The sequence below is a fragment of the Nyctereutes procyonoides genome, unplaced genomic scaffold (genome assembly GCF_905146905.1).
Source record: "Nyctereutes procyonoides isolate TBG_1078 unplaced genomic scaffold, NYPRO_anot_genome, whole genome shotgun sequence".
Taxonomy (NCBI): domain Eukaryota; kingdom Metazoa; phylum Chordata; class Mammalia; order Carnivora; family Canidae; genus Nyctereutes; species Nyctereutes procyonoides.
The window spans coordinates 45,761,827-45,788,431 of NW_026575051.1; the positions used below are offsets into that span (position 1 = coordinate 45,761,827).

General features: G+C 41.0%; 1 protein-coding gene, 1 long non-coding RNA gene and 2 other non-coding genes across 4 annotated transcripts; all 4 read right to left on the reverse strand.

Annotated features, from left to right (window-relative positions):
• Positions 1-4,668: 4,668 nt before the first annotated feature.
• Positions 4,669-6,381, reverse strand: LOC129512765 (uncharacterized). The gene is made up of 6 exons (XR_008665093.1): positions 6,342-6,381; positions 5,732-5,781; positions 5,554-5,636; positions 5,409-5,469; positions 5,028-5,097; positions 4,669-4,819 (listed from the first exon to the last, which is right to left on the reverse strand). It is a non-coding gene; the product is annotated as an uncharacterized LOC129512765 (long non-coding RNA).
• LOC129513199 (small nucleolar RNA SNORD50) lies at positions 4,911-4,980 on the reverse strand. The gene has a single exon (XR_008665180.1). It is a non-coding gene; the product is annotated as a small nucleolar RNA SNORD50 (small nucleolar RNA).
• Positions 5,227-5,296, reverse strand: LOC129513200 (small nucleolar RNA SNORD50). Its single transcript, XR_008665181.1, has one exon. It is a non-coding gene; the product is annotated as a small nucleolar RNA SNORD50 (small nucleolar RNA).
• Positions 6,382-17,358: 10,977 nt separating the features above from the next.
• On the reverse strand, positions 17,359-18,865 carry LOC129512711 (sorting nexin-7-like). Its single transcript, XM_055330242.1, is given in 3 exon segments — positions 17,359-17,469; positions 17,585-18,075; positions 18,077-18,865. Coding segments are annotated over 3 exon segments (1,368 nt in total). The 3' UTR covers positions 17,359-17,381.
• Positions 18,866-26,605: the final 7,740 nt, after the last annotated feature.

The following is a 26,605-nucleotide window of genomic DNA, read 5'->3' on the forward strand; positions in this document are numbered from 1 at the left end:
TGGGTCATTTTGTAGTGTAACTGGAGAGGAACTTATTTTACCCAGTTTTCATCAGCGTCTTTCCATGGTATATCTGACTGTCTTACTTGGGACCCTTGTTTTGTTCCCCCTAATCGACTTGGATCAAGGTTAATAATTTTTTTAAAAAGATTTTATTTATTTATTCATGAGAGACACACAGAGAGAGGCAGAGACATAGGCAGAGGGAGAAGCAGGTTCCCTGCAGGGACCCTGAGCCAAAACCAGACGTTGAACCACTGAGCCACCCAGGTGTCCCCAAGGTTTTATTTAACAGTTTAACCTCCATCCTCAGTTCTCTTGGCTTGTCATTGTTTTGCTCCTTCTGGCCAGTTTATTCCTAATTTTGGAGGCATTCACTGATCTGCTTTCTTCTCCCAAGCAGATAAGCCTCATAGGAGAATAGTGAATTATGCTGATTAACTACTAAAATTGGTAGTTTTCAGTCTCAGTCGGCACTTTAGTACTATTAAGACAAACCTCTAATTTGTTTGTAGTCAACTCCACTTCTCAAAGTAGACAGTGTCTGATGAAAACCCTATCACACTTCCTAAATTCCTTATCTCATTCTTTTCTGGGGACTATTTTGTCTGATACTTTACAAAGTTGTTCTCATATGTTAACTCCTCCAATTTCCATGCGAAGGCTCTGCATTAAATCAAGGCTATCTCCAGCCCTACCTAGACCCCAATTATTTGCTAGTTTTCACCCTTTTCATTCCAGAACTCCTTTTCCATCTAGTTTCTGTTCTTGATATGGCAGTTGGACTTGACAACAGATTTCTGCTTCCCAATTTTTGTCCCTTGGCACAAAACAATCTTCAGGATTTCAACTAAACCTGGAATCCCCTAATCTTGGAATGTTCCAGGACTCAACTCTTGGACCACTTCTTTTCTCTATTTATAGTCACTCCTTGGTGATCTCATCTAATCTTATAGCTTTAAATACACCACCACATGCTGATGACTCCCAAATTTATTTCTCCAGCTCAGATCTCTTCCCTGAACTTCATACTTCTCTACCTAACTCAAAATTTCACTTGGATATTAGATGCCATCTCAAATGTAAGGTGTTCAGAATTAAGCCTCTATAAGAGCACTTTTGGGAGAAATGGATAGTCATTATTGATTGTGGTAATGATTTCATGGGTGTGTATCAATGGAAAAACTCACCAAACTATACATTTAAAACTGTACAATTTGTTGCACACCAATTATATAGTTAGGACACAAGGGTATGTCAAAAGTTTAGTGACCTCAGTAAAGCAATGCACTGTATTTGCAAATGTTACTTTCTTCAAATGATAAATTTTGAGTATTCTGAAATGTTTTTTCTATTATTAATACTATTTTGAAGAGAACTGGAATCAATTGAGTAAGCATAACTAAGACAGAGTTCCCAAATAGGTTGGTTTATACTGTACTCAAATTGGGATTCTGTAAGATTAAATCTTATTTCCTGTTATAACTCAGCCACATGGCATGCCAGGACTTCAGTACCGTGCTAGTGGTAAAGGGAAGAAGCCAAGACTTGTGAGAATGAGCCTGAGGATTCTGGTTCTCATTTTGGAAAGACACCCTCTCCTTCCATCCCAAGATAGTCTATAAAGCTTCCAAAACTTAATCTGGTGCTTTGATCTGATCTCTGTACATACCCAAATATGCAGCATCAGTGAGGTGGAGCAAGGCCAGAGGCAGTGGCAATATTCCGTCAGGCAATTATGAATACTATACTATGCTATGAGTACTACTTGGATCTAGAACTGAGCTTTTGTGAAGAAATGGGAGAGTGTCACCTCCAGGGAGGAAGGACTAGCAAAAGGCAGGCAGACTATCTTAGCAGGCTGTAATTCAAACAAAGATTCTAACTGGGAAAGCGGTGTTAAAAACCTGAGCACAAGCAAAAGATTTCACACAGGTTGGGCAAATAAGGATTTATGAGGGCATAACCGATTCAGAGGGCACTTCGTTGGGAAGCCAAGTGCAGTGGATATTAGATTTCTGGCAACAGAACTAATTTTAGAAAGCACCAAATGGTAGGTTTGAGCCTACTATATTTGAAGATAACCTGGAAGCATGGTGGAAGGCGGAGAAAAGAATTCCTTTTAGCTAAAGCCAGACATGTAGATTTTGCTTTCAACTTCTGAAATCAGTCCTAACCATGCAGATCCATCTATTACAGCCATATTCCTTTATTCCTTAGGTCTTTAAGGCTTGGAGTCTCCAGTAAGTTCTCTATTAAGTCGCACATATGCTCAGAAGGGTTAAGTCCCTTATCCAGGTAACTTAAGGTCCCTGGCCGTAACTAGTAGTTACCTACTTTGGTAATAGAAAGGTATTACATGGTATGGTAGCATTCATAAAGCTGAAGGCTAATAGAATCTAACAGCCAAGACCTTTGTTCTATGAATGAAAAATGTCATCCAATCTACTAGAAGCTTTAATCAATTAGTAATTTTAAAATGGAAGCTGATGATTAATTGTAACATCTTAAGCTTTCAAACTTAATTTCACTAAATGTTACGTACCTTTGTGGTCCTGACTCATTTAAGTGTGGACTCTGCAGAATCAAACGGACTAAATATGTAGTTCTCTGCTATATGCCTTCCCACTGAAGAAAACGTCACTTTAGGTAATTCAAATGACCCTAGCTTTTTACATTTGTTGCCTCCATACACTTCAGCCTTATCCTCCATCTAATTTGTCCCGTATCTAACCACCCAATTGGTACCCAAATTCCCAATTCATCACTCTCAGGTTCTGGAGCGTACCATCTTTGCTTCAAATGTTTATGCCTAAAAATTCATAGTCCTCACATTTGAGTATTTCTCTCAGTACTTTTTAACGTCATTGCTTGCCTTTGATTTTCATGGCATTTTGGACCACTATTAAGATATAGAGAGCATAGGAAGGGTTTCACCTCTGGCCTCCTTAGCAGAGCCCTGAACAGTGCAATACACAAATTAATTTAATTTGGATCATATCAGCTGAAGAAATGTGACATATTACCAGACTGATTGCAAAGGAAAGGAACAAAAACAGAAGGAACTGCAGGAAAAGAGGTCAGAGTGCTCCAAAGCAGATTGTCTATTTCATAACTTGTTTTGAAGTGATGTTTGCCAGCTTTGACAAAAGGGTAGACACTTTTCCTGAAAATTTCCCGCAGACCCCCAATCTTTTTTATCATTCATTGTCCACCTAAAATTTATTATGCAAACAAGTCCAAGTAGGTAACTATGGTATCTAGGTACTTAAGATACTTTGATGACTGAAACTGATCTTAACACACTGGCTTACATATACAGATGCATTTTTTTTGAATGATACATGCAACTAACAAGGTTACTAACCCAGAACTTTGATCTAGAAGACATTTTATAGCATTGAGGAATTTTAATTTCAGCACCTAATATTTTGCTCAACTACTCCATTTTTATATACATTGTACCATTGATCCAGTCTTTCTAAATGATTGGTGGTGGTAAGGCAACACAGCTTTCCACATTTCTTTTCGTAATATCAAGATATTACTTATGCCAAGTAGCTTTTCCAATTGCTGGATTTCATCAAGCCTTAACGCCTCATTAAAGGTACCACACCCTGGGGTCTCAATTAGGTTTCTCAAACTTATCAAATCTGGTCTGTATTTTCTGCAGACAACTTGCAAAAAGCAGATTTTTCCATTTTAAAGTGACCACATTGGTCACTCCAATTCCTCACCACCTCTAATAGTGTGCAGGGACCCAGAATACTTGGTGGTGGAAGTAATAACCTTAGTAAAATTTTACTGTAGCTCCAATGAGTATTTTGTGCACCATTTTAATACTTGAGCAAATTCACTATGTACCTGCCCACTAAACCAGCATGCTTGCTAGGCTCATGAGCCTCTTCTGTCTAAACTGCATGGGGCCAAAATTTAATTTTTACTAAGGTAGGCAATTTTAGGAAAAAGGTAGTCCATCATAAGCTGAGAAAAAAAAAAAACCTATTATTTTGACTGACACATATGGGTTTGGGAACAACTTATTCATGCAGCTATTTAGGGAAAATGATCCTGCATGGCCTGACCATCTTGGTTAGATCAGATGCTATTATGATCTACACTAAATCCATTCTGTGCAATGTTTGACTAGCTTAAACTCAGATTCTATCAGCAATCTTCCCCCATGACCCATAATTGTTAGGCTGTGCTCATTTTTAGTATTCCACATTTCCCATTTTGTGGTTCCTTTCAATGACAACTGCATCAAGACCTAATATTTCAGGATTCAGTAATCAGACGGATCATTTGATAACTGGCGTGTTTCTCTCCAATAGGCAGTCTCTCCATTTTGTTCACCATTAACCCAGTAATACTCAGTACCCCACATAAAGTTAACATTTCTATTTATCCTGTGATACTGTCATCTCCCCATAAAAACCTATGGATTTTCCCCACAATATTCAGCATAAATTTTGACTCTGTTTTAATTACAATCATTTACTTTGAAAAGATTTTATTTGACAAAGAACAAGCAGCAGGAGAAGCAGACTCCCCTTGGAGCACGGAGCACGGAGCCTGATGGACTTGATCCCAGAGCCTTGGGATCATGACCTGAGCTGAAGGCAGACAATTAACCGACTGAGCCACCCAGGAATTGCTTCTTATGGATACATTAGATTAGATGCTGCTTTATTATCTACTTACAAAAATTAAAAAAAAAATCAATATATTGTCTTGATTTGTAAGTTTTCTTTCAGTATCAGTAAAAGGAGCTGTTCTTCATCAGTTTTTCATACAAGTAAATCTCGTGGCATTAGCCCTAGAAAAGGAAAAACATTTGAGATTTACAAGACGATCCACATCAGAAGAGCGAAAGAATTAAAAAAATATCTTTGTCCTTATAATGGTCTATCTCAGAAGCCAGATCCGTATTGGTTTTCTCAACATGTATTCAGGTTCGGGATAAGATCATCATAGACTAAGACCAAGGACAAAACAATGACCAAATGTCAAAAAACTCCACTCACAGGAATGGGTTACACCTTCGGAAGGTTCCAGCAAACTGGCCTCTTTCCATGGGCAGACAGCGACCCCACACTGTTGGCAAAGAAAAACAAAAACCCACCAATACATCATTGTGAGGTAGCAGTTTTCCCCCTACAACATTTGTAACTTAACAGAACTGTTATAAAATCCGGACAACAGAACAGATTTTATTCTGGTCGTATCTCAGAAGCCGAATCCGTATATGCTTTTCTTCAGGTGGTCAGCTTCGGGATAGGTTTCATCATTGATTAGACCAGAATTCATTATAGAACGGTGAAATTAACCATCAGCCAAAGGCATGTTATAAGGTAAATACGGTGCTGGAAACACTATAGTGTTATCTCGTACACCACACAACTTACTTTAAAATGAGGTTGCTAGTCAGTGACATCTATAGGTCCATTATTATCAGTCCCCAGGAAGCTGTTCAAGGACAAGAAAAAAATTTTCATTTAATCCACATTACGGAGTAAACCTACTGAATTCAAGTATTGGCCCAACACATACCTGTGTTAAGACTGTCAGGTTTCGACCAAGTAACATCCCAGCAAATACTCTCTCACGTGTTTTGTTGTTGTTTTCCTTTGCATCTATTAAGAAGCAAAATTCCAGATGCTGCATCATCTTTTCCTGCGTATCAACAGGTTTACTTCCATTTAAAAACGAAGCTCTCCACCGTACTTACCTCAACATCTTCAGAGAGCAGCTTCATTACGCCACCGAGAGCCATTGTTCCTGCAGAGGACCAATATTTTGAAAACTAAGCATTCTCACCGACTGTCAGTTGGAGGTTTTCAGCACTAGAACCCTGCCTCTTTGACTAAGCTGCCTTGCACACAGCGCCACCTGGGCACAGTACAACTCCATCTCAGACAAGGTCCGGGACCGCCCATTTTTTCAAGTAACCTTTAGATTTGCGACGATAAAGGGACACTCGTCTTAGTAGTAAAGGCCTCTTATTTTCAACGTAGACCTAACTCCCTGGCCCAAATCATGGGGAATCCGGTCGTCATCCCTTCGCTGCCCAGGTTCGGCCAGTCGGGTGTCGGCGCGCCTCAGCAAGGCCGCGCGCAGAGCTCGTGGCCCTCAGCACCAGCCTCCGCACGCCTAAGCTCGAAGCCTGGCGCCGCCGCCACCGCGCACACCACGTGGCGGCCCGGCTGCGTGCTTCCCACGTGCAGCTCCCCGAGCCACAGCACTCTAAGCACAGCTGTCCGAGACCTCACAGCGCCGCAGCGAACCGCAGCCCGCTCCCAGCCCACCCGCCAAAGGCCTCGCCCACGGTGCCCACTCACCTTCCACCGAAGCAGCGCCTCCCAAGTCCGGACGCAAAAGACCGAGCTGCGCCGCCAGCAGTTCCTTTTATAGCCTCTCCGGAGCCAGACCGAGGCCGCCCCGCCCTCTCGCGCCTATTGGACGAGGGAGAGAGCGGGGCGTGGCCGCTTCCTGAGAGGAGAGCGCGGGAGCGCGCGCGGCGGCTTTTTTCTCTCGGGGGGCGGGGGAGGCTGGTTCCGGGGCGTGGTGCGCGCGTAGTCCGCCCGCCCACTGCACGCTCGCCCAGGGCCCGTGCGCGCCCGCTGCGCGCGGCGATCTGTCGCTTCCGAGTCCGGCTCTACGTGGCGCGGGAGTGGCGCCAGAATTCAAACCAACTGCTGCAGCTGGGAGGCGAAACTGCCGCCTGCTCCGGCCCAGGTTTGCCCAGGACAGATTGGCCGGCTCGGGCCCGGGAGTGGACTTGAGTCTTGCCGCGCAGGGCGGCCTCAGCACATGGCCGGCCCTGGGCGGGGGTTGGTGCCCAGCCGGCGCCTCAGGAGCTGGCGGGCGCTGTGGCCCCGCACGCCCGGAGAGAGAAATTGGGGCGCAGGAGCGCTCGGGTGAAAAAATTGGTGGAAGCGCCGCATTTCTCTTGCGGCCCCCGGCGGGAGTACCGCGCGCCCCGGGAGAGCGGGCCGGCCGCGGTGCGCGCGGCCCAGGTGCGCCCCGGCGCGGGCGTCCCCGGCCGCCCCCGGCCGCCCCACCCCGCGCGTGCTTGCGCCAGGCCCTGCGGTGGGTTCCCCGATCGGCACCTAGAATTGTCCCCGAGACAGCCAGCCCGAGAGGTAAATACCCCTTTAGGCTGAGGCCCTGAAGCACCTAATTTGCCTAAATTCGGACAACACAGAGTCTTAACTGTTTTTGATTTCTTTGTGCTAAGTCCGTTATAATGAATGCAAGAGAAAGTCAAATATCCCCGAATACTATATACAAACGACTCTTAATTCAGTAGCGATGATTGTGTTAATTGGTATGTGTGAGCGAGGACGTGTATAGGCACACACAAGCACACATGACATTTGAACATTCTAGCATTTGAAAATTCAGATCTTCGTGGCTCTCAATTCTAATTATTATTTACGTGTGGGCGTATCGTCCTACCCACGTGTAAGGAGCACGCGATTTTGATTTTGTGTCTGCTCTTCATTGTTTGCCTTAGAACAGTGCTCTCTGTCTGGTATGAAGTAGGTTGTCGGTAACGACTGGTTGAAGGAACAGAAGAATATATGTGGAGGCCTTTTAGAAAATTAAAGACCAAACTGCAGATTAAGAGAAAATAGTGAAGAGCAAATTTCTGTACCAGGAACCTAAATGATGAGGTACTTAGTTGGCTAGGTCTTATGCAGATTTTTAAACAGTATTTTGTAATGTGAATGTAAATTTGCATGTTGCTCATAGTGAAAAAACCAAAATGGTACAGAAGGATATAAAAAGCAAAAAGTCCCTTTCCATATCAGTGAGAATCTCCCCACTGTTAACAGTAACCACTATAATAGATTTTTACTCTCTCTGCATATACAAATATATGTATTTTTTCATACTTCGTATGTACAGATAAGATCTGTATACTTTTCTGCAACTTGCCTTGCCCCCTCATAAATTAGATATCTTTCTGTGTCAGTATATATAGACGAACTTACTCTTGTCTATAGTCTGCATAGTATTCAGTTGATGTATCATAATTTATTTCCTCAGTTTTCAATTTTTCACTTTCACATTCTGCTGATGTGAATTTCAGGTGTAATGAGCTTGTGAGATCTGCAAGATCCATTTCTAGAAGTGAGTCACTTAAGTTTGTGATAGATACTACTTAATTGTCCCCACTATCCTTCCATTCCCCCCAATGGTCCTGTTGTGTTTATATTTTGAAGAGTGTTTTGCTAATTGAAAACCATACATACGACTTTATGGGATGGCAGTTATTACACATCGAAATTGAAAACTATTATTCTGTTTTCTTTGAATCACTGCTGTGTGGCAGACTATCAAAATCACCTCGGCAAAAGCCGTATAAAACGATTTCTTCAATGTCTGCCTTCAGCTAGGGTCATGATCCCCCCAGTGTCCTGGGATTAAGCCCTGCGTTGGGGCTCCCGCTCCCTCTGAGGCTCCCTGTGCTTGTGCTCTTTCACTCTCTCTCTCTGTCAAATAAATAAATACAACCTTTTAAAAAAATTCTTAAACAAACAAACAAACAACAATGATTCCATACCTTGCCTTATCAATTGAATTACTTGGAGAGGGCAGCCCCGGTGGCACAGCGGTTTAGCGCCGCCTGCAGCCCAGGGCCTGATCCTGGAGACCCAGGATAGAGTCCCACGTTGGGCTCCCTGCATGGAGCCTGCTTTTCCCTCTGCCTCTCTCTCTCTTGCTCTGTATCTCTCATGTGTAAATAAAATCTTTAAAAAAAAAATGAAAAAAAAATGAATTACTTGGAGAGCTGAAAAATATCTAATATTCTTTTTTTAAAAGATTTTATTTATTTATTCATGAAAGACAGAGAGAGAGGCAGAGACATAGGCAGAGGGAAAAGCAGGCTCCATGCAGGGAGCCTGACGTGGGACTCAATCCTAGAACTTCAGATAATGCCCTGGGCCGGAGGCAAGCGCTCAACTGCTGAGCTACCCAGGCTTCCCTAGTCATGTAGTCTTCAGAATAATCCTGATATATAGTTTTAATCTTGCATTAGAGATGGACAAAGTGAGGCATAGAGATCTCAGTTAACTAACATTCCCAAGTCTGTCTTTCCTCAAATTCATAATGTCACAAAGGCATGATATTACTGTATTGAAGGAAGAAATAATAGGATATGATGATGAGATGTGGGAGTGGAGTGGAGCCTGGGCAGCCAAGAGAACTGCGACTCCGTTGAGAGGAAGAGGGAAGTCAGAAGTTATTGATTACGGAGAATACAAAAGAAGATGCATTTTGCATTGAGTTACATATCCAATGGATCATCAGAACTGTAGAGATGAAGCCCAAGAGAAAAGTCAGGGCTAGAGAAGGACCATTGGGCAAATAAATGTAGAGAGGATGATTAAAGTTTTGTGCAAGAACAAGTGTGGGAAGAGAAAGGCCAACTGCAGTAGCCTAGAACCAGTACCATAGTGTGTGCAGATATCCTACAGTAGACCACTTTTGAAAACATTTCAATATACACAAAGCTCTGGGTAGATAATGGATGAGAATAAAGTTTGGTATAACAACTTTTGCTTAAATCATGGTAGATGTATGTATGCCATGTTAAGTAGTATAAGCATGATTATTCTATTTTTTTTAAGATTTTATTTATTTATTCATGAGAGACAAACAGAGAGAGAGGCAGAGACATAGGCAGAGGGAGAAGCAGGCTCCATGCAGGGAGCCTGACGTGGGACTCGATCCCAGGACTCCAAGATCACGCCCCAGGCCAAAGGCAGGCACTAAACCACCGAGCCACCCAGGGATCCCAGCATGATTATTCTAAAGCAGAAAAAAAAAATTGGACTTCAAAAATTAGAATTAAAGAATCTTAGTATAATGTTCTTTTTTTCCAATTTCTAGACTGAACTAGCCAGTAAACTCTAGGTTTGATTGCAGAACAGACAATTGTGAATTGAAAATCTTGTCAGTACTCTGTGAAATAATAAAGTGTTAAGTTCATGAAATAAAGAGCTTAAATTAGGGGAAAATCTTGTATATGTGGAAATGTCAAGGATAGTTTAATACATGAGTCTAAAGTTCAGAGGAGAGGTCAGGGCTTGAGTGTCATTGGCATGAGTAAGATATTTAAAGCATGACACTGAGATCATCAGGGAAAGAGTATAAATAGGAGATAGCCTAGGACAGAGCAGAACCCTGGTGCACTGCTTAGTTTAGAGTTCTAGTAGAAAAGGACGTGCCAGCAAAGGAGACCCCATTCGGGGTAAAACTAGAGAGTGTGATATCTCAGAAATGAAGTGAAGAGAGAGAGAGAGAGAGAGAGAGAGAGAGAGAGAGAGAGAGATAAAACATTTGGAATGCTCCTGAAAGGTCAGGTACGATAACAGAAATGACCATTGGATTTGGCAACATGAAGATCACTGGTGATCTTGTGAACAGTCTCAGCGAAATAGTGATGATGGAAACCGGATTGAAGAGAAAATGAGATGAGAAGGCAGAAATGGGTCAGTAAGCTGGAGAGTGTCATAAGGTCAAGGGACTGGTTTTGTTTGTTTGTTTAGATTTTATTTATTTAAGAGAGTGAGAGTGAGAGAGAGAGCATGGGGGTGGTGGTGAGGGGAATGGCAGGGGGAGATGGAGAAGCAATCCCTCCCCTAAGCAGGAAGCCAGCTGTAGTGCTCAATCCCAGGAGTCCGGGACCATGACCTGAGCTGAAGGCAGTTGCTTAACCTACTGAGCCACTCTGCTGTCCCAAGGGACTGCTTTTTAAGGCGAAAGTTGTAGGAGCAAAATCTTTGAGAAGACAAGGGGAGATCCTTTCCAGACTACAGATGGAGGTCTTTGATTGGAAGAGGAACACTTCATCTGTTTCATCTGTGAAAAGAAAAAGCAGTTGTTGGGGAAGGCAGTTGCTTATAGCCCATTGACCCTTGCATAATTGTATAGGAGTGTGCCTTGGGCCTGGAACATTTTCTTTCATGGAGATAAGAAGTCCTAACAGCCTGCGCTGGGCATATGGACTTGTCTGGGACTATCTTTCCTTATTCAGGATTTGATATGTACCTCTTTGTTTTACTTAAAGCATGTGCGTCATATGGCACCTGGCTAACCCAATTGTTATATCTATTCCTTGGTGGGAAGGGGAAAACATTCTTCACCTGCCGCATAAAAGGATTGAGGACAGACCACTTCCCTGTGTCATTCATCTTCAGGGCAATATACACTGGCCATGAAGGACTGGCAGTCACTATTGAAGCTCATTTTTCTTGATCTCTTCTCTGTGAATAAAGTCTTATTCCATCCAGTGTCTGTGTGAGTCATGTCTTTCTTGGCAACACCAACACCTGCAAACTCTGCAGTAGGCTGACATCTTGCTATTGCTTTTCCTAGTGGTTGGCAACAGGTGTTAGTTACTCAACAGTTTAGTGCAGTGAGCAAGGTCAACAACAGTGTTAGTGCATGGTGCAGATGCTTGGTGTTCATCAGTCCAGCCATTCCAGGGTAGTGTCAGCCCCCTGGGGGGGATGATGGGCTGACTGAGTACAGGGCTCTCTCTGGCTGAATGGGAATAAATGAAATGTACACAATTTCCTTGTCAACAGGATAAACTGGTATTATGGATAAGGGCAGAAATGCAAGAAATTACATGGAAAATTAACCTGGTTTCTGGCCACCTTCACACTCCCACACTGTCCTCTAACTCCCGCATGCCAGAAGCTGCAGATGACACCAAAGAGAAATCAAAGGCCCCTATGAAGGAAGCTCTGCTTGATCCAGGTTGGACTTGTTTTCGCTAAATGCAATCCACCAGTGGTGTTGCTGAAAATGAAGTTGATGAGGTCCTTTTTGGAGAGTGAAAAGCAAAAACTGAAAGATATGGACAGAGGCCAAGGGAGTTGTGCAGCTTGGTTGGTGCCCCTGTTTGATGAGAAGGCCTTGCAGACCCAATGTCTTAGGCTGAGTGGTGCCATCTAAGCTAACCACGGATCCCTTGCTGCAGTGCATTTTTTGCCTATATCGAATAGGGCAACCGACAGGACAGAGGTAAGTCCATGTCACTCTTTTTTTTTTTTTTAAGATTTTATTTATTCATTTATGAGACACACAGAGAAAGGCAGAGACATAGAGGGAGAAGGAAGGCTCCCTGCAGTCAACCTGATGCAGGATTCCATCCCAGGATTCTGGGATCACACCTGAGCCATTGGCAGACTCTCAACCACTGAGCCACCCAGGTGCCCCTCGTGTCACTCTTGACGTAGACTGCAAGAAGTATGAGAATAGTATTCCCAACTATGAGGAGTCCCCTAAGACTAAGACTCCTGGAAAGTCATTCTTAAAGCCCTCATTTCAGTAAAAGCCTTAGGTAATTGATTATATGACCCTGCCGCTGGGACATGGATGATGAATTAGAGGCCTTCATGCAACAGGGCCCTTCCCAGTGGAAGACTGGGCTATCACTACCGTTGTCTCTGAAATGACTGTGGGGGAAGCAATGGAAAAGCTCCACTGAAAAGTCTTGCTTAGGATAAAAACAATAAACTGATTTCAATGGCTTCAGATAGAAAACAAGGGGAATCCATGTCCATAGGGCCAAAAGGGGAATTCAAGAGATTATAAAGGTGGGAAAAAAAGAGCAGGGTTGATCCACAGAGCAATATGGCTTTGGTTGGTAAAACTGGATAGATAAAACAGAAATAAATGAGATTCCTATAGAAGAATTACACCCATGCTATGTGGTAGAGAGAAGCCCCTCCAAATTAGAGGTTAAGGTCCTAATCTCATGTTTCCATTGTGATGTCCTGACTGGTACAGAATGACTCAGACCCCAAGCTATCGAAAACCAACAGGATTCACTAGCTAAGGTAGGGATGAATAACAATAGCCTTGACTATCTGTTGGCAGAACAGTGAGGCATTGGTATGAACGCCAACAACTCTTGTGTATATATCAATAATTCAGGTAAGGTAAAAACTAAAGAACATCCATGCTCAGGTGCGGTGATTATTGAACTATATACCTGCAGTCCCTCCCAGACTTATTTTTTTAATTCCTTAGTTGGCTTAATCCAGGCGCTTGGGGTTCCTAATTAGGGACCATCCTCAAGGAAAGGCCTGATCATCACCCTGCGTTTGGTTCTGTCTCAAAATGACAGGTAGGCTGTGCAGACAAACTGCATCTATGGATTTTTCAGGGGCCCCATTAGACTCCACTCTATCTCCAAATTTGGGCAGACAGTGGTCCTACGAGATTTTTGCACTGTATCTGCTATTTAAGCAGCTGAACAATGGTTGGGGGATGGACCATTGGGAAAGGCAGTCATGCAGTCTTTTGACCCTTGTGTGGCTGCACAGCAGTGTGCCTTGGGTCTGGAACATTTCCTTACATGGAGATAGGCCCTCATACCCTGTGCTGGGCATATAGATTTGTTTAGGAATATCTTTCCCTGTTCCTGATTCGATATGTACTTCTTTGTTTTTTTTTTAATTTTTTTAAAATTTTTATTTATTTATGATAGTCACAGAGAGAGGGAGAGAGGCAGAGACATAGGCAGAGGGAGAAGCAGGCTCCATGCACCGGGAGCCCGATGTGGGATTCGATCCCGGGTTTCCAGGATCGCGCCCTGGGCCAAAGGCAGGCGCCAAACCGCTGCACCACCCAGGGATCCCGTACTTCTTTGTTATGCTTAAAGTGTGTGCATCTTATGGCACCTGGCCAACCCCACTGCTATACATGTTCCTGGCAGGGATAGATGGGGATCCTTCACCTGCAGCACAGGAAGGGTTTGTGCAGATCATCTGTGCATTAACTGTGGGGCAAGATGCGCTGGCCGTGGGGAACAGATGCTCATTATTGAGGCTGATTTTGCTCTGCTTGTGTGAGTAAAGTGTTAGATCCAGTGCCTGTGTGAGTCATATTTCTTGGTGATCCTGATATTTGCAAATCATGCAGTGGTTGATATCCTGGGGCTGCTACTTCTGGTAGTAAGCAAGAGATGTCACTTGCTCCATGGCGGGAAGTATAGGTATAGATAATGCAGGTCCTGACTCCTTGTTTGAATTTTCTCAAATACTCATGAGGCAAAGTCATCAACTGAGAATGGGAAATAATGAGGTACAAGAGGTTTAGGAGAAAGGATATGTGAAATTGTCAGTATGCACAGTAAAAAAAAAAAAAAGGCAGAACAAGTAAGTGAAGTAGGATTGGTTGCCAGAGTCCTGTGCCCATGACATTTATGGCCATAAATTTATTATGAATAAAGTCTTAAGGAAAGCTTAAAGCTTTCCTTTTCTAGAAATATTCAGACACTTGGGTGCAGGTATGGAATATATGGAATTAATTAGGGTTCAAGTTTTGCCAAGCAAGATAACGAGGTAAGAAAGGACTAGAAGAGTTAAGAGTGTTTTGAAGGAAATGGTTTGAACAATAAACAAGGAAATATAAACTGGGTAAGGGGATGATTTGTAGTGAGGAAGTGATGGTGTCTGTGGACTGGAGATTTCATGAAGTCCAAGGAAGAGCTGCAGTGAGAAGACTAGAAATGACAGGAAGTGGGAGCATTAGAGAATAGGGTTCTAGATTTTGAGATTTTAGAGGTAGTATAATTATTGGTAAAGACAATTTACTGTGTTACCAAATTTAACAGTGTTACCAAAGGAGTGGGTAGTTGAGCTGGAAGAATGAAATGATCATTGGATGCAAGGAGGTTGAGAAACAGAATGTAAGGTATTAGGTGAATCATCACTGTGGACACTGTAAGTGATGAGTAGTTGGTGGTAATAAAGACTGTGAAATAGGTGCTAGAGTCGTCAGCGAAGAAGGGATGTGATGCAGGGGTTTGAAAGAGACAGTAACAAGGACAAGAAGCTAGTGTTAAAATCTATTGGCCTACTTTAAAGATTATGGGACTTTGGCAAGAAGAGAGTGGGGATAGAATTTGGGAGCTACAACAAAGAACAAAGGGAGCACTCCATTTCCAGGCCTGTTTTCTGTAGCTGGTTCAGTTTGGGACATTTCAAGTTTGAGATGTGGGGATCCCTGGGTGGCTCAGCGGTTTAGCACCTGCCTTTGGCCCAAGGTGTGATCCTGGAGTTCCGGGATCAAGTCCCATGTCGGGCTCCCTGAATGGAGCCTGCTTCTGCTTCTGCTTCTGCCTGTGTCTCTGCCTCTGTGTGTGTGTGTGTGTGTGTGATGAATAAATAAATCTTAAAAAAAAATAAAAGTTTGAGATGTTTGGAGACATCCTATACAAAATACCAAGTATGTAATTGAATAAACAAACTTAGAATTTGGGAGAAAGCTGAAGGGTAGAGATACGCATTTGGGATTTGTACTACAAATTTATCATTTTTGGCCACCTGGCATCCCCAGTGATCCTTTTCCAAGTTCTCTTAATTATTTGTGGATCCATCTTTCATTTACTCTCAGCTCATACTATTTGGATGCAGTTGGTCATTCTAAGCTCTAGGGTAGAGCCTGATTGGCTTAACCACTCCAATCCACCTGGCTACACTGATTGGTCTGCAGGTAGAAACAACCCAGTTTGAGCTAGTGAAAGTCAGATTTGACTTTTTTTATCCAACTGTCGAGAAAAAGTCCTATTGCATATTGAGCATAGAGGATGTAAAATCTGGGAGTGCTACAACCATCTCTCTTTTTAAAAAAATTGAAATGTAATCTTCCACTAGTTGCAGGTACACAACATAGTAATTCAACAAGTCTACATGTAATACTATGCTCATGACAAGTAACTACCATCTGTCACCATACAACACCATTGACTGTATTCCCTGTGCTGTACTTTTCATCCTGATGACTTACTCATTCCATAACTGGAAACCTGTATTCCTTACTCTACCCATTTTGCCTATCTCCCAATCCCCCCCCCGCCTTCCCTCTGGCAACCATCAGTCTATTCTCTGTATTTATGGCTCTGTTTTTGCATTTTTGTTGGTTTATTTTTTTAGATGCCACATATAAGTGAAATTGTGTGGTAATTGTCTTTCTCTGACTTATTTCACTTAGCCTAATATCCTCTAGGTCCATCCATGTTACAAATGGCAAGATCTCATTCTTTTCTATGGCTAATATTCCATTGTGTGTATATATGCCATATCTTCTTTATCCATTCATCTATTGATGGACACTTGGGTTGCTTCCATATCTTGGCTATTTTAAATAATGCTACAGTAAATGGAGGTGTGTGTGTGTGTGTGTGTGTGTGTGTGTATAAATGTTTGAATTAGTGTTTATGTTTTCTTAAGGTAAATACCTAGTAGTGGAATTAAATGCACTAATGAATTCCTTGACCTCTGGTTTTCCATTGGTTTGGGCCAATAGGGAACTCCAGCAGGAGATCAGAGTGAAGAGGGAGTTGCTGTTGGCCTCCACTAAAGGGCTAGCTTCTTTTAAAGTGGCCCACTTCATCTTCTCTTTCTTCTCTTGCCCCTTTAGAAGCAAGGGTAGTAAAGCTTAATTAGCATAGTATACTTTCTATCTTCTTGGTTTTCCTTCATCGTGCCCATCTTATAAAGCTTATTTATTGAACTTCTCTCAAATTACCCATATGTTTTCTGTTGGGACCCTGAATAAAATTTACACATAAAATACTATTTTATTTTAATTTTTTAAAAATATTTTATTTATTTATTCATGAGAGACACACAGAGAGAGGCAGAGACACTGGCAGAGGGGAAGCAGGCTCCATGCAGGGCCTGACGCAGGACTCGATCCCCAGACCCGGGATCACGTCCTGGGCCAAAGGCAGATGCTCAACCGCCAAGCCACCCAGGAGTCCCAAAATACTATTTTATTTTATTTTATTTCATTTCATTTTATTTTATTATATTTTATTTTATTTATTTTATTTTACATTTTTTCATATTAAACTTTTTATTAAAATTGAGTCTTCATAATATATTTAAAATGACATGTTCCACAAACAAATATCTGGGCAAAAAATTTCTATATGTAATTATTGGCACATAAATTTATTTATTTATTTTTTTTTCAAAGATTTTATTTATTTATTCATGAGAATACACAGAGAGGAGAGAGAGAGAGAGAGGCAGAGACACAGGCAGAGGGAGAAGCAGGCTCCATGCAGGGAGCCCGACGCGGGACTCGATCCCGGGTCTCCAGGATCACACCCTGAGCTGCAGGCGGCGCTAAACTGCTGAGCCACCGGGGCTGCCCGGCACATAAATTTAAAATAAAAACTAATTTCCAAATTCATATCAATTATCTGGAATACCTGAGTTTCTAGCTGTTGGTTTTCCAGATAGTGTAAAATGTTTTTCATCCACCTCGTCAAGGACACTGCCCATCCAGAAAGAATAACTTTGGTTAATAGATGCTGTCTCCCAAAGATCACACAGATGTTCTCAATGGGATTCAGGTTTATCTTCTGAGGTTTCTTCCATATGGAGGTCAGTCTGTGATGCAAGGAAGGATTCCCATGTGGCAAGGCACCCTTATCAGATTTGAATCCCACTACAAGTCTGAGTTTGGCCAAGCTGATGAATCTTCATTTTAGTTTCTCCAGCAGGTGCTTTTGAAAAATTCAAATCCTTCCAAAACAAGAAACTGTTCATAATAGTGGATATTCTCCTCAGCCATATCTGTAAATGCTGACTTGATATCATGTTGCATATTGTGTTTCCATCTTTCCCAATCTGCTTTCAGGGCATTATTAGCACATTCCACTTTATCTTCAAGTTTTCCAATCTCTTCTGTAAGCAGATCAGTATCTGCCTTTTTATATGTCAAAGCTTCCACTTTGGAATCCAGTTCTGTTTGTATTTGGTCTCTCCTTTTCATAACACCCATTAACATTTCACTATAAAGTACATATTCATGTACTACAGGAAGCAGGGCCTCTGAGAGTCCAGACATCCGCTTCTCAGTGGCCTTACAACATTTGTCAATGCAGCTGGCAACCCCCTTTAGAGTATCAACCAGATCTTCTTCTGATGCTGACCACAGAACATGAATCGGGCCATATTCTTTCATTTCATCAGAATATTCCCTTTCTTCCTTGTAAATTCTCTGAGATATTTTATCTATCAATTTTTTTTTTCTGGCTAAATCTTTCAATAAAGTTATTCACTTCCATGAACTCCTCTGGGCGGCTTTTCACCCCTCTCATTGACATTGCAACAGCTCTGACTGTCTGCCCCATCCGGCTGAGTAATCCAGGCCCTTGCTTCTTGTGCGAAGAGAGTTCCCAAGCTTGTGCAGTAAGAAACACTTTGAAGTCTTCATTAAATGTTAAAGTTGGATGATCAGCAATTCGGTTCAGGAATTTATGCAATGCCTTCCTGCGTGTCTCGATGAAGTCATCATTAAAGCGTTCCACCATTCCTTTCACAATAAACTTCTCAGGCAATGGTGGAATAATCAGAGTAGGGTGTGCTTCTTCAAGTTTTCCTTTCAACCAAAGGAAATCTTGATAACGTCTCCTAACTTCAAATTCACTGGAGTCGAATTCCCCACGAGATGTCTTAGTAATAATCCTGTAAGTAATGAAAGTTTCAATTGTAGTAACATGGCTTTCAGGTTCATCAAGTGTAATGAAGAGATCTTTCAAATCTGGTTCATATTCAAATTTGACTTGGTTTATCATCGACAGAGGAGATGTTGGCATCATAGGGCTGAAGGAATTCATGTCCATCAATGAGGCATCCTTGCTGAACACCTCCAGGTCGTCCTCGTCCTCGTCCAGGTCCAGCACCTCAGCCCGCGGCAGCGGGGGGGGGGGGGCGCTGCGGCCCGGGAGGGGGGCGTTGACCCCCGGGCTTGGTGCTGGGGCGCCCCCAGCCGGGAGGCCGCAGGAGCGTGCCCGAGGAGCCCGGCGCTCGCCTTCCATCCCCACAGTGCCCCAAAATACAATTTTAATAAACAAGGATTAAGTACACTTAAAAGTACCCATGCGCTAATGTATATAATAAAGGATATTCTAGTCTTGTCAATTTTGCAAAAGTGAATTAATATTTTGGTTTCTGTATATTAGCTTTACCTAGTGATTAGTTCTCTCTCTCTTTTTACCCAATTCTTTTTTTTTAAGATTTTATTTATTTATTCATGAGAGGCAGAGAGAGAGGGAGAGAGAGACAGAGAGACAGAGAGACAGAGAGACAGAGACACAGGCAGAGGGATGCAGGGAGCCTGATGTGGGACTCGATTCCGGGTCTTCCAAATCACACCCCGGGCTGAAGGTGGTGCTAAACCGCTGAGCCACCTGGGCTGCCCTTTTTACCCAATTCTTCAAGATTATGTAACATTGTCTAAATTAAAGCTTTCAGTGCATCTATGAGAAGCATAGTACAACTGCTCATTGTACTGTAGCTCCTTACAAATAAATTGTAGTCAATATTAAATGAGATGTGCAGGTAATTCCTAAGCATAGTTAAGAATACCTGCAAGCAAATGATTGCCTAGAAACTGATTGGGAAATCTTATAATAACTGAATTATATACCTTGTCAGTAAATTGTGTACAAATGCTGTTAGCTATCATCGTATTATAACTTCAAGGACATAAGTCCTAGTATCCTAAATTTTCAAAGTAAGGTTTGTAAGCAGATGTTTATATTAACCCTTTCATGCTTTAGCTTTATAATACACAATAATGTGTTATGTATTTTAAACTCTGGTTTTAGAGAATTTAATAATTCTCTAAATGACAAACAGCTAAATGGCAAACAGCTAGTACAAATTTCTTTTTTTATTTTAAGGATATTTTTAGGGCCTTGTTCTTTGTATTACAAAGCCCCCTGCCCCCCTTTTAAACAGATTTTATTTATTCATGAGAGACACAAAGAGAGAGACAGAGACACAGGCAGAGAGAGAAGCAGGCTCCATGCAGGGAGCCCGATGTGGGACTGAATCCTGAGACTCCAGGATCACACCCTGGACCGAAGGCAGATGCTCAACCGCTGAGCAACTCAGGTGTCCTATTAGTACAGATTTCTTAAAGATATTTCGAAAGGATGAAATCTTTATTATTATTAAGATTGTATAATATTAATATTATTGTATGTTGTGTGTTGTCGTTGTTGTTGTTAAGACAATTTCCCCAACACACTACAAAATTTTGCCACTTATCTTTTATCATACAACCAATATAATGGTTCACTATATTTTCTAAGTACTTCAGCTATTAAGTATCAAATATCATGAATGGTTGAGCGGTTTTGAGGGGGTGGGAATTCAAGTGGAGTTGGGAATTGGCTAGTGTATGGCTATCTAGATGTATATGTTTACTTTGCTCTCCTCACACTACTTTCCTGTGATGTTCTCAACGGTCTGCCTCAGCTATATGGAGGAGCCTGAAATGCATGTATTGTTGCAGGGCAAGGCCATGGATCAGAAATCTTTATCTCAGAAGTATTATTTAATGGTCTGTCATAGAAAGAATTTTCCTAACTCATATTGTGTAGGTAATTAGAGCTTGTCAGCTTTGTAAAATGATTTTACAATGAGGGTATTGAAATGGAAAGAAACTCAGATTTTATTTCTGAGAGATATTTATATATAAGAATAGAAAATGAAAGATAACCTTTTAAGAAAGACACATTGGAAATCAACTTATTTGGAAAGAGTTTGAATTCAGAGATTCATTAACCATGATATACATTATGAATAGACTATATATATATATATATATATATATATATACACACACACACATATATATATATACCTCATGCTTTGAAGATAAAGCAAACGCATTCATATCATTCTGAGTATTAGGGGACCTGCTTGAGCAAATCTAAAATCTGTATAAAAAAAACTAAAGAACAATAATATAAACTATAACTTTTTGGCAGTTCAAGGAAACCATGTGGAGACAAATCTGATGGAGATGTTTCTTAGATTATTTCACACATTAAGAGCCATTCTACCAATTTTTATTTATTAGAACAAAGTTGTGGGATAATGCTAATGAAGGTCACACTGTATTTTTTAATATGTCAAACTTTTGCTATGTTTCAAGGCCTGAGGTTATTGGGGACTTAGTTGAGGCTACTTGGCTCATTATATCCAGCAAAGATTGTTTCTAGACCCTCGTTAAATATCAGTCAGGTGCCACCTTAGTGAAGTACAGTGGGTTAGTTTCATTCCCTCTGACTCTTAGATTCTAGATGCTGATGGGCAGCCTGGGTGGCTCAGCGGTTTAGCGCTGCCTTGAGCCCAGGGCATGATCCTAGAGACCTGGGATCTGGTCTCACGTAGGGCTCCCTGCATGGAGCCTGCTTCTCCCTCTGCCAGTGTCTCTGCCTCTCTCTCTCTCTCTGTGTCTCTCATGAATAAATAAATAAAATCTTAAAAAAAAAAGATTCTGGATGCTGAGAAGTAGAAGAGATGGTCACTGAGATTCTAGATTCTGGGAAGTAGAAGAGATGGTCAAGTTAGTTTATGGTAAAAGGGTGAGGTGGGAAGAGTGCCTGAGTGGCTCAGTCAGTTGAGTATCCAGTTCTTGATCTCAGCTCAGGTCATGAACTTGGAGTCTTGAGTTTGTGAGTTTGAGCCCCATGCTGCACATGGAGCTTACTTAAAAACAAAAACAAAAATGAAAACGAAAACAAAAACACACACAAAAAAACCCCACAGTGAGGTGGGAGTGAATGATCTCTTTTGTGTCTATGATCTCTTGACTACTTTCTAGCCCCTTGTCCCTAGTTTTAGGAAAAATAGAATAACTTCACACAAACTGTTTTTTTAATATATATTTTTTTAATTTTTATTTATTTATGATAGGCACACAGTGAGAGAGAGAGAGGCAGAGACACAGGCAGAGGGAGAAGCAGGCTCCATGCACCGGGAGCCCGACATGGGATTCGATCCCGGGTCTCCAGGATCGCGCCCTGGGCCAAAGGCAGGCGCCAAACCACTGCGCCACCCAGGGATCCCACAAACTGTTTTTTTTTTTTTTTTAATTTTTATTTATTTATGATAGTCACAGAGAGAGAGAGAGAGGCAGAGACACAGGCAGAGGGAGAAGCAGGCTCCATGCACCAGGAGCCCGACGTGGGACTCGATCCTGGGTCCCCAGGATCACGCCCTGGGCCAAAGGCAGGCGCCAAACCGCTGCGCCACCCAGGGATCCCCAAACTGTTTTTTTTTTTAAATAAATTTTTTATTTATTCATGAGACACACAGAGAGAGAGAGAGAGAGAGAGAGAGAGAGAGAGAGAGAGAGAGAGGCAGAGACACAGGCAGAGGGAGAAGTGGGCTCCATGCAGGGAGCCTGATGTGGGACTCAATCCCAGGACTCCAGGATCACACCCTGAGCCGAAGGCAGATGCTTAACCGCTGAGCCACCCAGGCATCCCCACACAAACTCTTTATAAGATACATCCTTTTAAAATCAGCTTTCAGACTTTCTCACTATTTGACAGTTTTTCATTTTTCATCCTTTAAATTTTTGCTGTAGAACCTTCAGTACAGAAACCTATTGTTTCGAAATATATGCAATAACCTAACATCTTTTCCTCTGTTTTACATATCAAGTGATCTCTAAAGTGCATTCTCAGGTATTTACAGCTGAGGGTATCTTACATACATAAATGGAATTGCCCTGGCATTCAGGGGATATATGCTATATGGTTAGTTTTATGTGTTAACTTGGCTGGGCCATGGTACCCAGATATTTCATGAAACATTCTTCTGAATGTTTCTATGAATATGTTTTTTTTTTTTTGCATGAGATTAACATTTAAATCAGTGGGCTTTGAGTAGATTACCCTCAATAATATGTATAAGTCTCATCTAATTAGTTGAAGGCCTTAATAGAACAAAAACTATTGTCTCCAGAACAAAAAATGTTCTACCTTTGGGCTAGAACTGCAACTCCTCTGGGTCTCCAGTCTACTGGCCTACTCTGTAGGTCTCTCTCTCACTTTCTCTCTCTTTCTGTATACATATAGAAATTTATATAGTTATCTATTCTTAGACCCGAGCCAAAATCAAGAGTTGGTGCCTAACCAACTGAACCACCCAGGCACCCCAAAGCTCTGCAATCTCTTGTGTTGTATTCATAAGGAACTCCTCTATCTTCTTTTATTTAAATGTCTGTGATGGTTATGAATTTTAGTTCAAAATACTGACATACAAGGAATGTCACATTCCTTAATTTCTCTAAGACTAAAATTTGCTTTAAACTGCCAGCTACAGCATCGCATTCACCTCTGGGATCCCCTTCTCCATTCTGTTAGTTTATACAAAAATAAACTAGTCTGATCATCACACTGGGGAGGGACTAGTTAATTCAAGGTGGTTGGCAGTGTCACTGGAATTTCTTTGCTACTTGATGTGGTTTTTCTGAAAGTGGTCTGTAGTTTCAACTATTTCTTTGAGATGAGTCAGGTGCTTCTCACAATGTCCATAGATTTTCTTGAAAAGAACTTTATTGTTGCCCTCAAGTTTGTGGTGCTTGGTGTTTATTTTCTTCTGTAGGAATTTTGTTGGAATTCCCATGCAATCCTTCAGCCATATGGGCCGACTCTCTTCCATATTTAATCTCACTTCCATACTGTGTCCTTTCCCTTGTCTTAGAGAATCTCCTCCAGTCTTCTGGTTTGCCTAATATTGCCTCATTCACTTAAAGCATTAGCCTCCACATCTCCCTGTCAGGGAAGACTTAGATTTTTAGAGAAGTTAGACTTGAGATTGTATCCTAGAAGCAAATTCCAAAGTTTTTATGGCTACTTGACTAGAATAGAGGAGGGAAAAATACTCTCAGTTGAGAGAGCAAATTAATATATCAATGGATTATCCTGTCATGTGTCTACAGAATATTATGTTTCCTCATCATTTCTGTTATTGGTTTTGTACAGGTCCCTTTGTCATTATTTTCCATGATTTCTTCCTTAGAATCCTGATTCTTCCCTATTGAAATACAGGTTTTTGTTAAGTATGAAATTTGACAACTATGGCAGTTTTTGGACGTGATTTTTCAGATCTTATCTATTCCTCATTTCAGTTTGTGTTTGATACTTAGTATTTCTAATTCTTCAGCAAATTTTTTTTTGTTAAATTGTCACTTCCAATTTATTTGAACTCATCTGTGTTTGCAATTCTTTCTCCAACTCTTATCTTTGAGCTTTACCCTTGGTGATTTGTTTCCTTGATAATGATTATGATTATGGAGACATTTGAGAAATTGCTTCTGTGTCCTTTACCATACAATCAATTTGATTCTATTCAGTCTACATTTCTGAGGTGAATCTAGCAGGAATTCCAGCTGCAAAGGGCTGTCCTAAGGTGAAGTCTCAGAGGAATGGGTTCGATGAGCTTTTCCTGGAATAGTTGGAAGCTTCTCACTTCAAGAGGTAATTGAAATACGTGGGAGAACAGAAATCTTTACCAGCTGGAGAATATCAAGCATCAGGTCCAAGGAGCAAGTTCTAAGCTACAAGCAGTAAATGATGTAAGGATTCAAGAACCAAATTGACCGGGACTCTTTACTGTCTAGAATTGACCAGGACTCTTTACTGTCTAGAATTGACCAGGACTCTTTACTGTTCCTGGAATACCCGTTTTCCTTGGTTCAAAATATTTCTTCATTATTTTCTCTTCCTTTATCTGTCTCTTAAATGTAGGCATTCTCCATGGTTTTGTCCTTGGTTCTCTTCTCATACTATTCATTCTTTCTGAGTGATTTAATTCATTGAGTATCTTCTATGTGCCAGCCACTGTTCTAGGAACAAGGGTTGCAGCAGTGACCAGGTCAGACAAGTCCTTCCTCTCAAAGAGCTTTTGTTCTAATGGAAGATACAGTCAGAAAAAGTAAATAATTAGCAGGGTAATTTCAGATGATAAGTACTAGAAAGAATATAAACAGTATGATTCAATTTAATAGAGAATGGATTCTACAGAGCAGAAGGGGAAAATTGATCTCAGTAGAGGAAACGGTTAGTGTGAAGTCCCAAGACAGAGAAGAATTCATGTAAAATGCAATGGACATAACCAAGAAACAGAAAGCCAAAGTGACTAGAATGCCTTTTATTTTTTAAAAGGATTTTGTTTATTTATTTGAGAGAAAGCAAGAGAGAGCATGAGCAGGGCATGGGGGGTGAAGGATGGGGAGGGGCAGTAGGAGAGGAAGAAGCAGGCTCCCTGCTGGGCATGCAGCTCTTCACAGGCTTGCAGGGCTTGCGGGGCTCACTCTCAGGACCTTGGGATCATGACTTGAGCCAACGGCCATACTTAACCAACTGAGCCAGCCAGGTCCACTGACTAGGATGCTTTTTAAACGTGGAGAATGGAAGGAGTTGAGATTGTAAGGAAATAATTTTTATTTTGTTGTGAATGTGATGGAAAGCTATTGGAGGGTTCAGCAGCAACATATGATTTACATTTAAAAATTTACTTTTATTTATTTTTAATCTTTTTTTACACCTACTATAATAGAAACTGTATAGTACCAAGGCATACATTAATGAATTGTTAAAAGTTGAACATCCTTCTAAGTCCCACCTAGGTTAAAATACAGAATTTTGCCAGCTAACCAACAAGCCCTAAATATGTCTTATTTTAATAACAAACTCCTTTCTACCCACCTAAAAGTAATAACTATCATGAATTTTATAGTAATCAATTCCTTGCCCTCATTATAATTCTATCAGCTGTGTATGCATCCCTAAACATCATTGTTTAGTTCTTTGTTTTAAGTCTCTCTTAATCTGTGAGTTCCTCCTCCATTTCTTTTTGTTTTTCCCCTCATATTTTATTTGTTGAGGAAATTGAGTCATTTGACCTATACTGTTTCTTACAGTCTTGATTTTGTGGATTATATTCTCATAGTATATTTTAAGACATTACTCAGTCTTACATAGATTTAATAAGTAGGTAATATCTGATTGTCTTTCTTTCTTGATGCTAGATGACATTGAAACTCAATGCCTAAATCCATCAATGCTTTAGAAATTATAACATTATGATTTCTAAATCTCTTTTCCACATCAAGAATAATCCCAGTTTTCAAGATATTGGCATGTTATTATATCACATAATTATTTATTTTGTTACACTTTATATACATGATAGTCTCAGGAAAATAATACCAATACTACCATCACTCATATGATTTCTGAAAACAAATTATTTTTGTGTATGCTTTCCTCATTTCCTCACCTAAGAAAAAGATACACAGTACAGCTGTACTGTATCTACAATGTAAACTCATATAACCATTGTATACTATATTCTCTCATTATCCTTATCGAATCTTAGTTCTACAACTAAATAAATATTTAATATTCACCAGTAGTTCTTATGTCAATGTTTCTTTAGTCATTATGCTATCTGGAGCTCATTCCCTAGTAGATTTGATAGGAAGGATCCATGTGAACAGTATGAACTCTTGTATATTGATAACAGTTTTCTGTGGCGTTTAATTTTGAAAGTCAGTTTGGTTGACTTTCAAATATAAAATCATTGAGACATTCTTTTCTTGAGTACCTTATGTAAATTATGCCATTTTATTCTGTTGAAAGAATGAGTTTCCCATTTTTTTTCTTTCCCATTTAAGTGACTTTGCCTTATGTCTATGCCCAAAAGAATTTTTTCTTTCTTTTTTTTTTTTTAAAGATATTATTTATTTA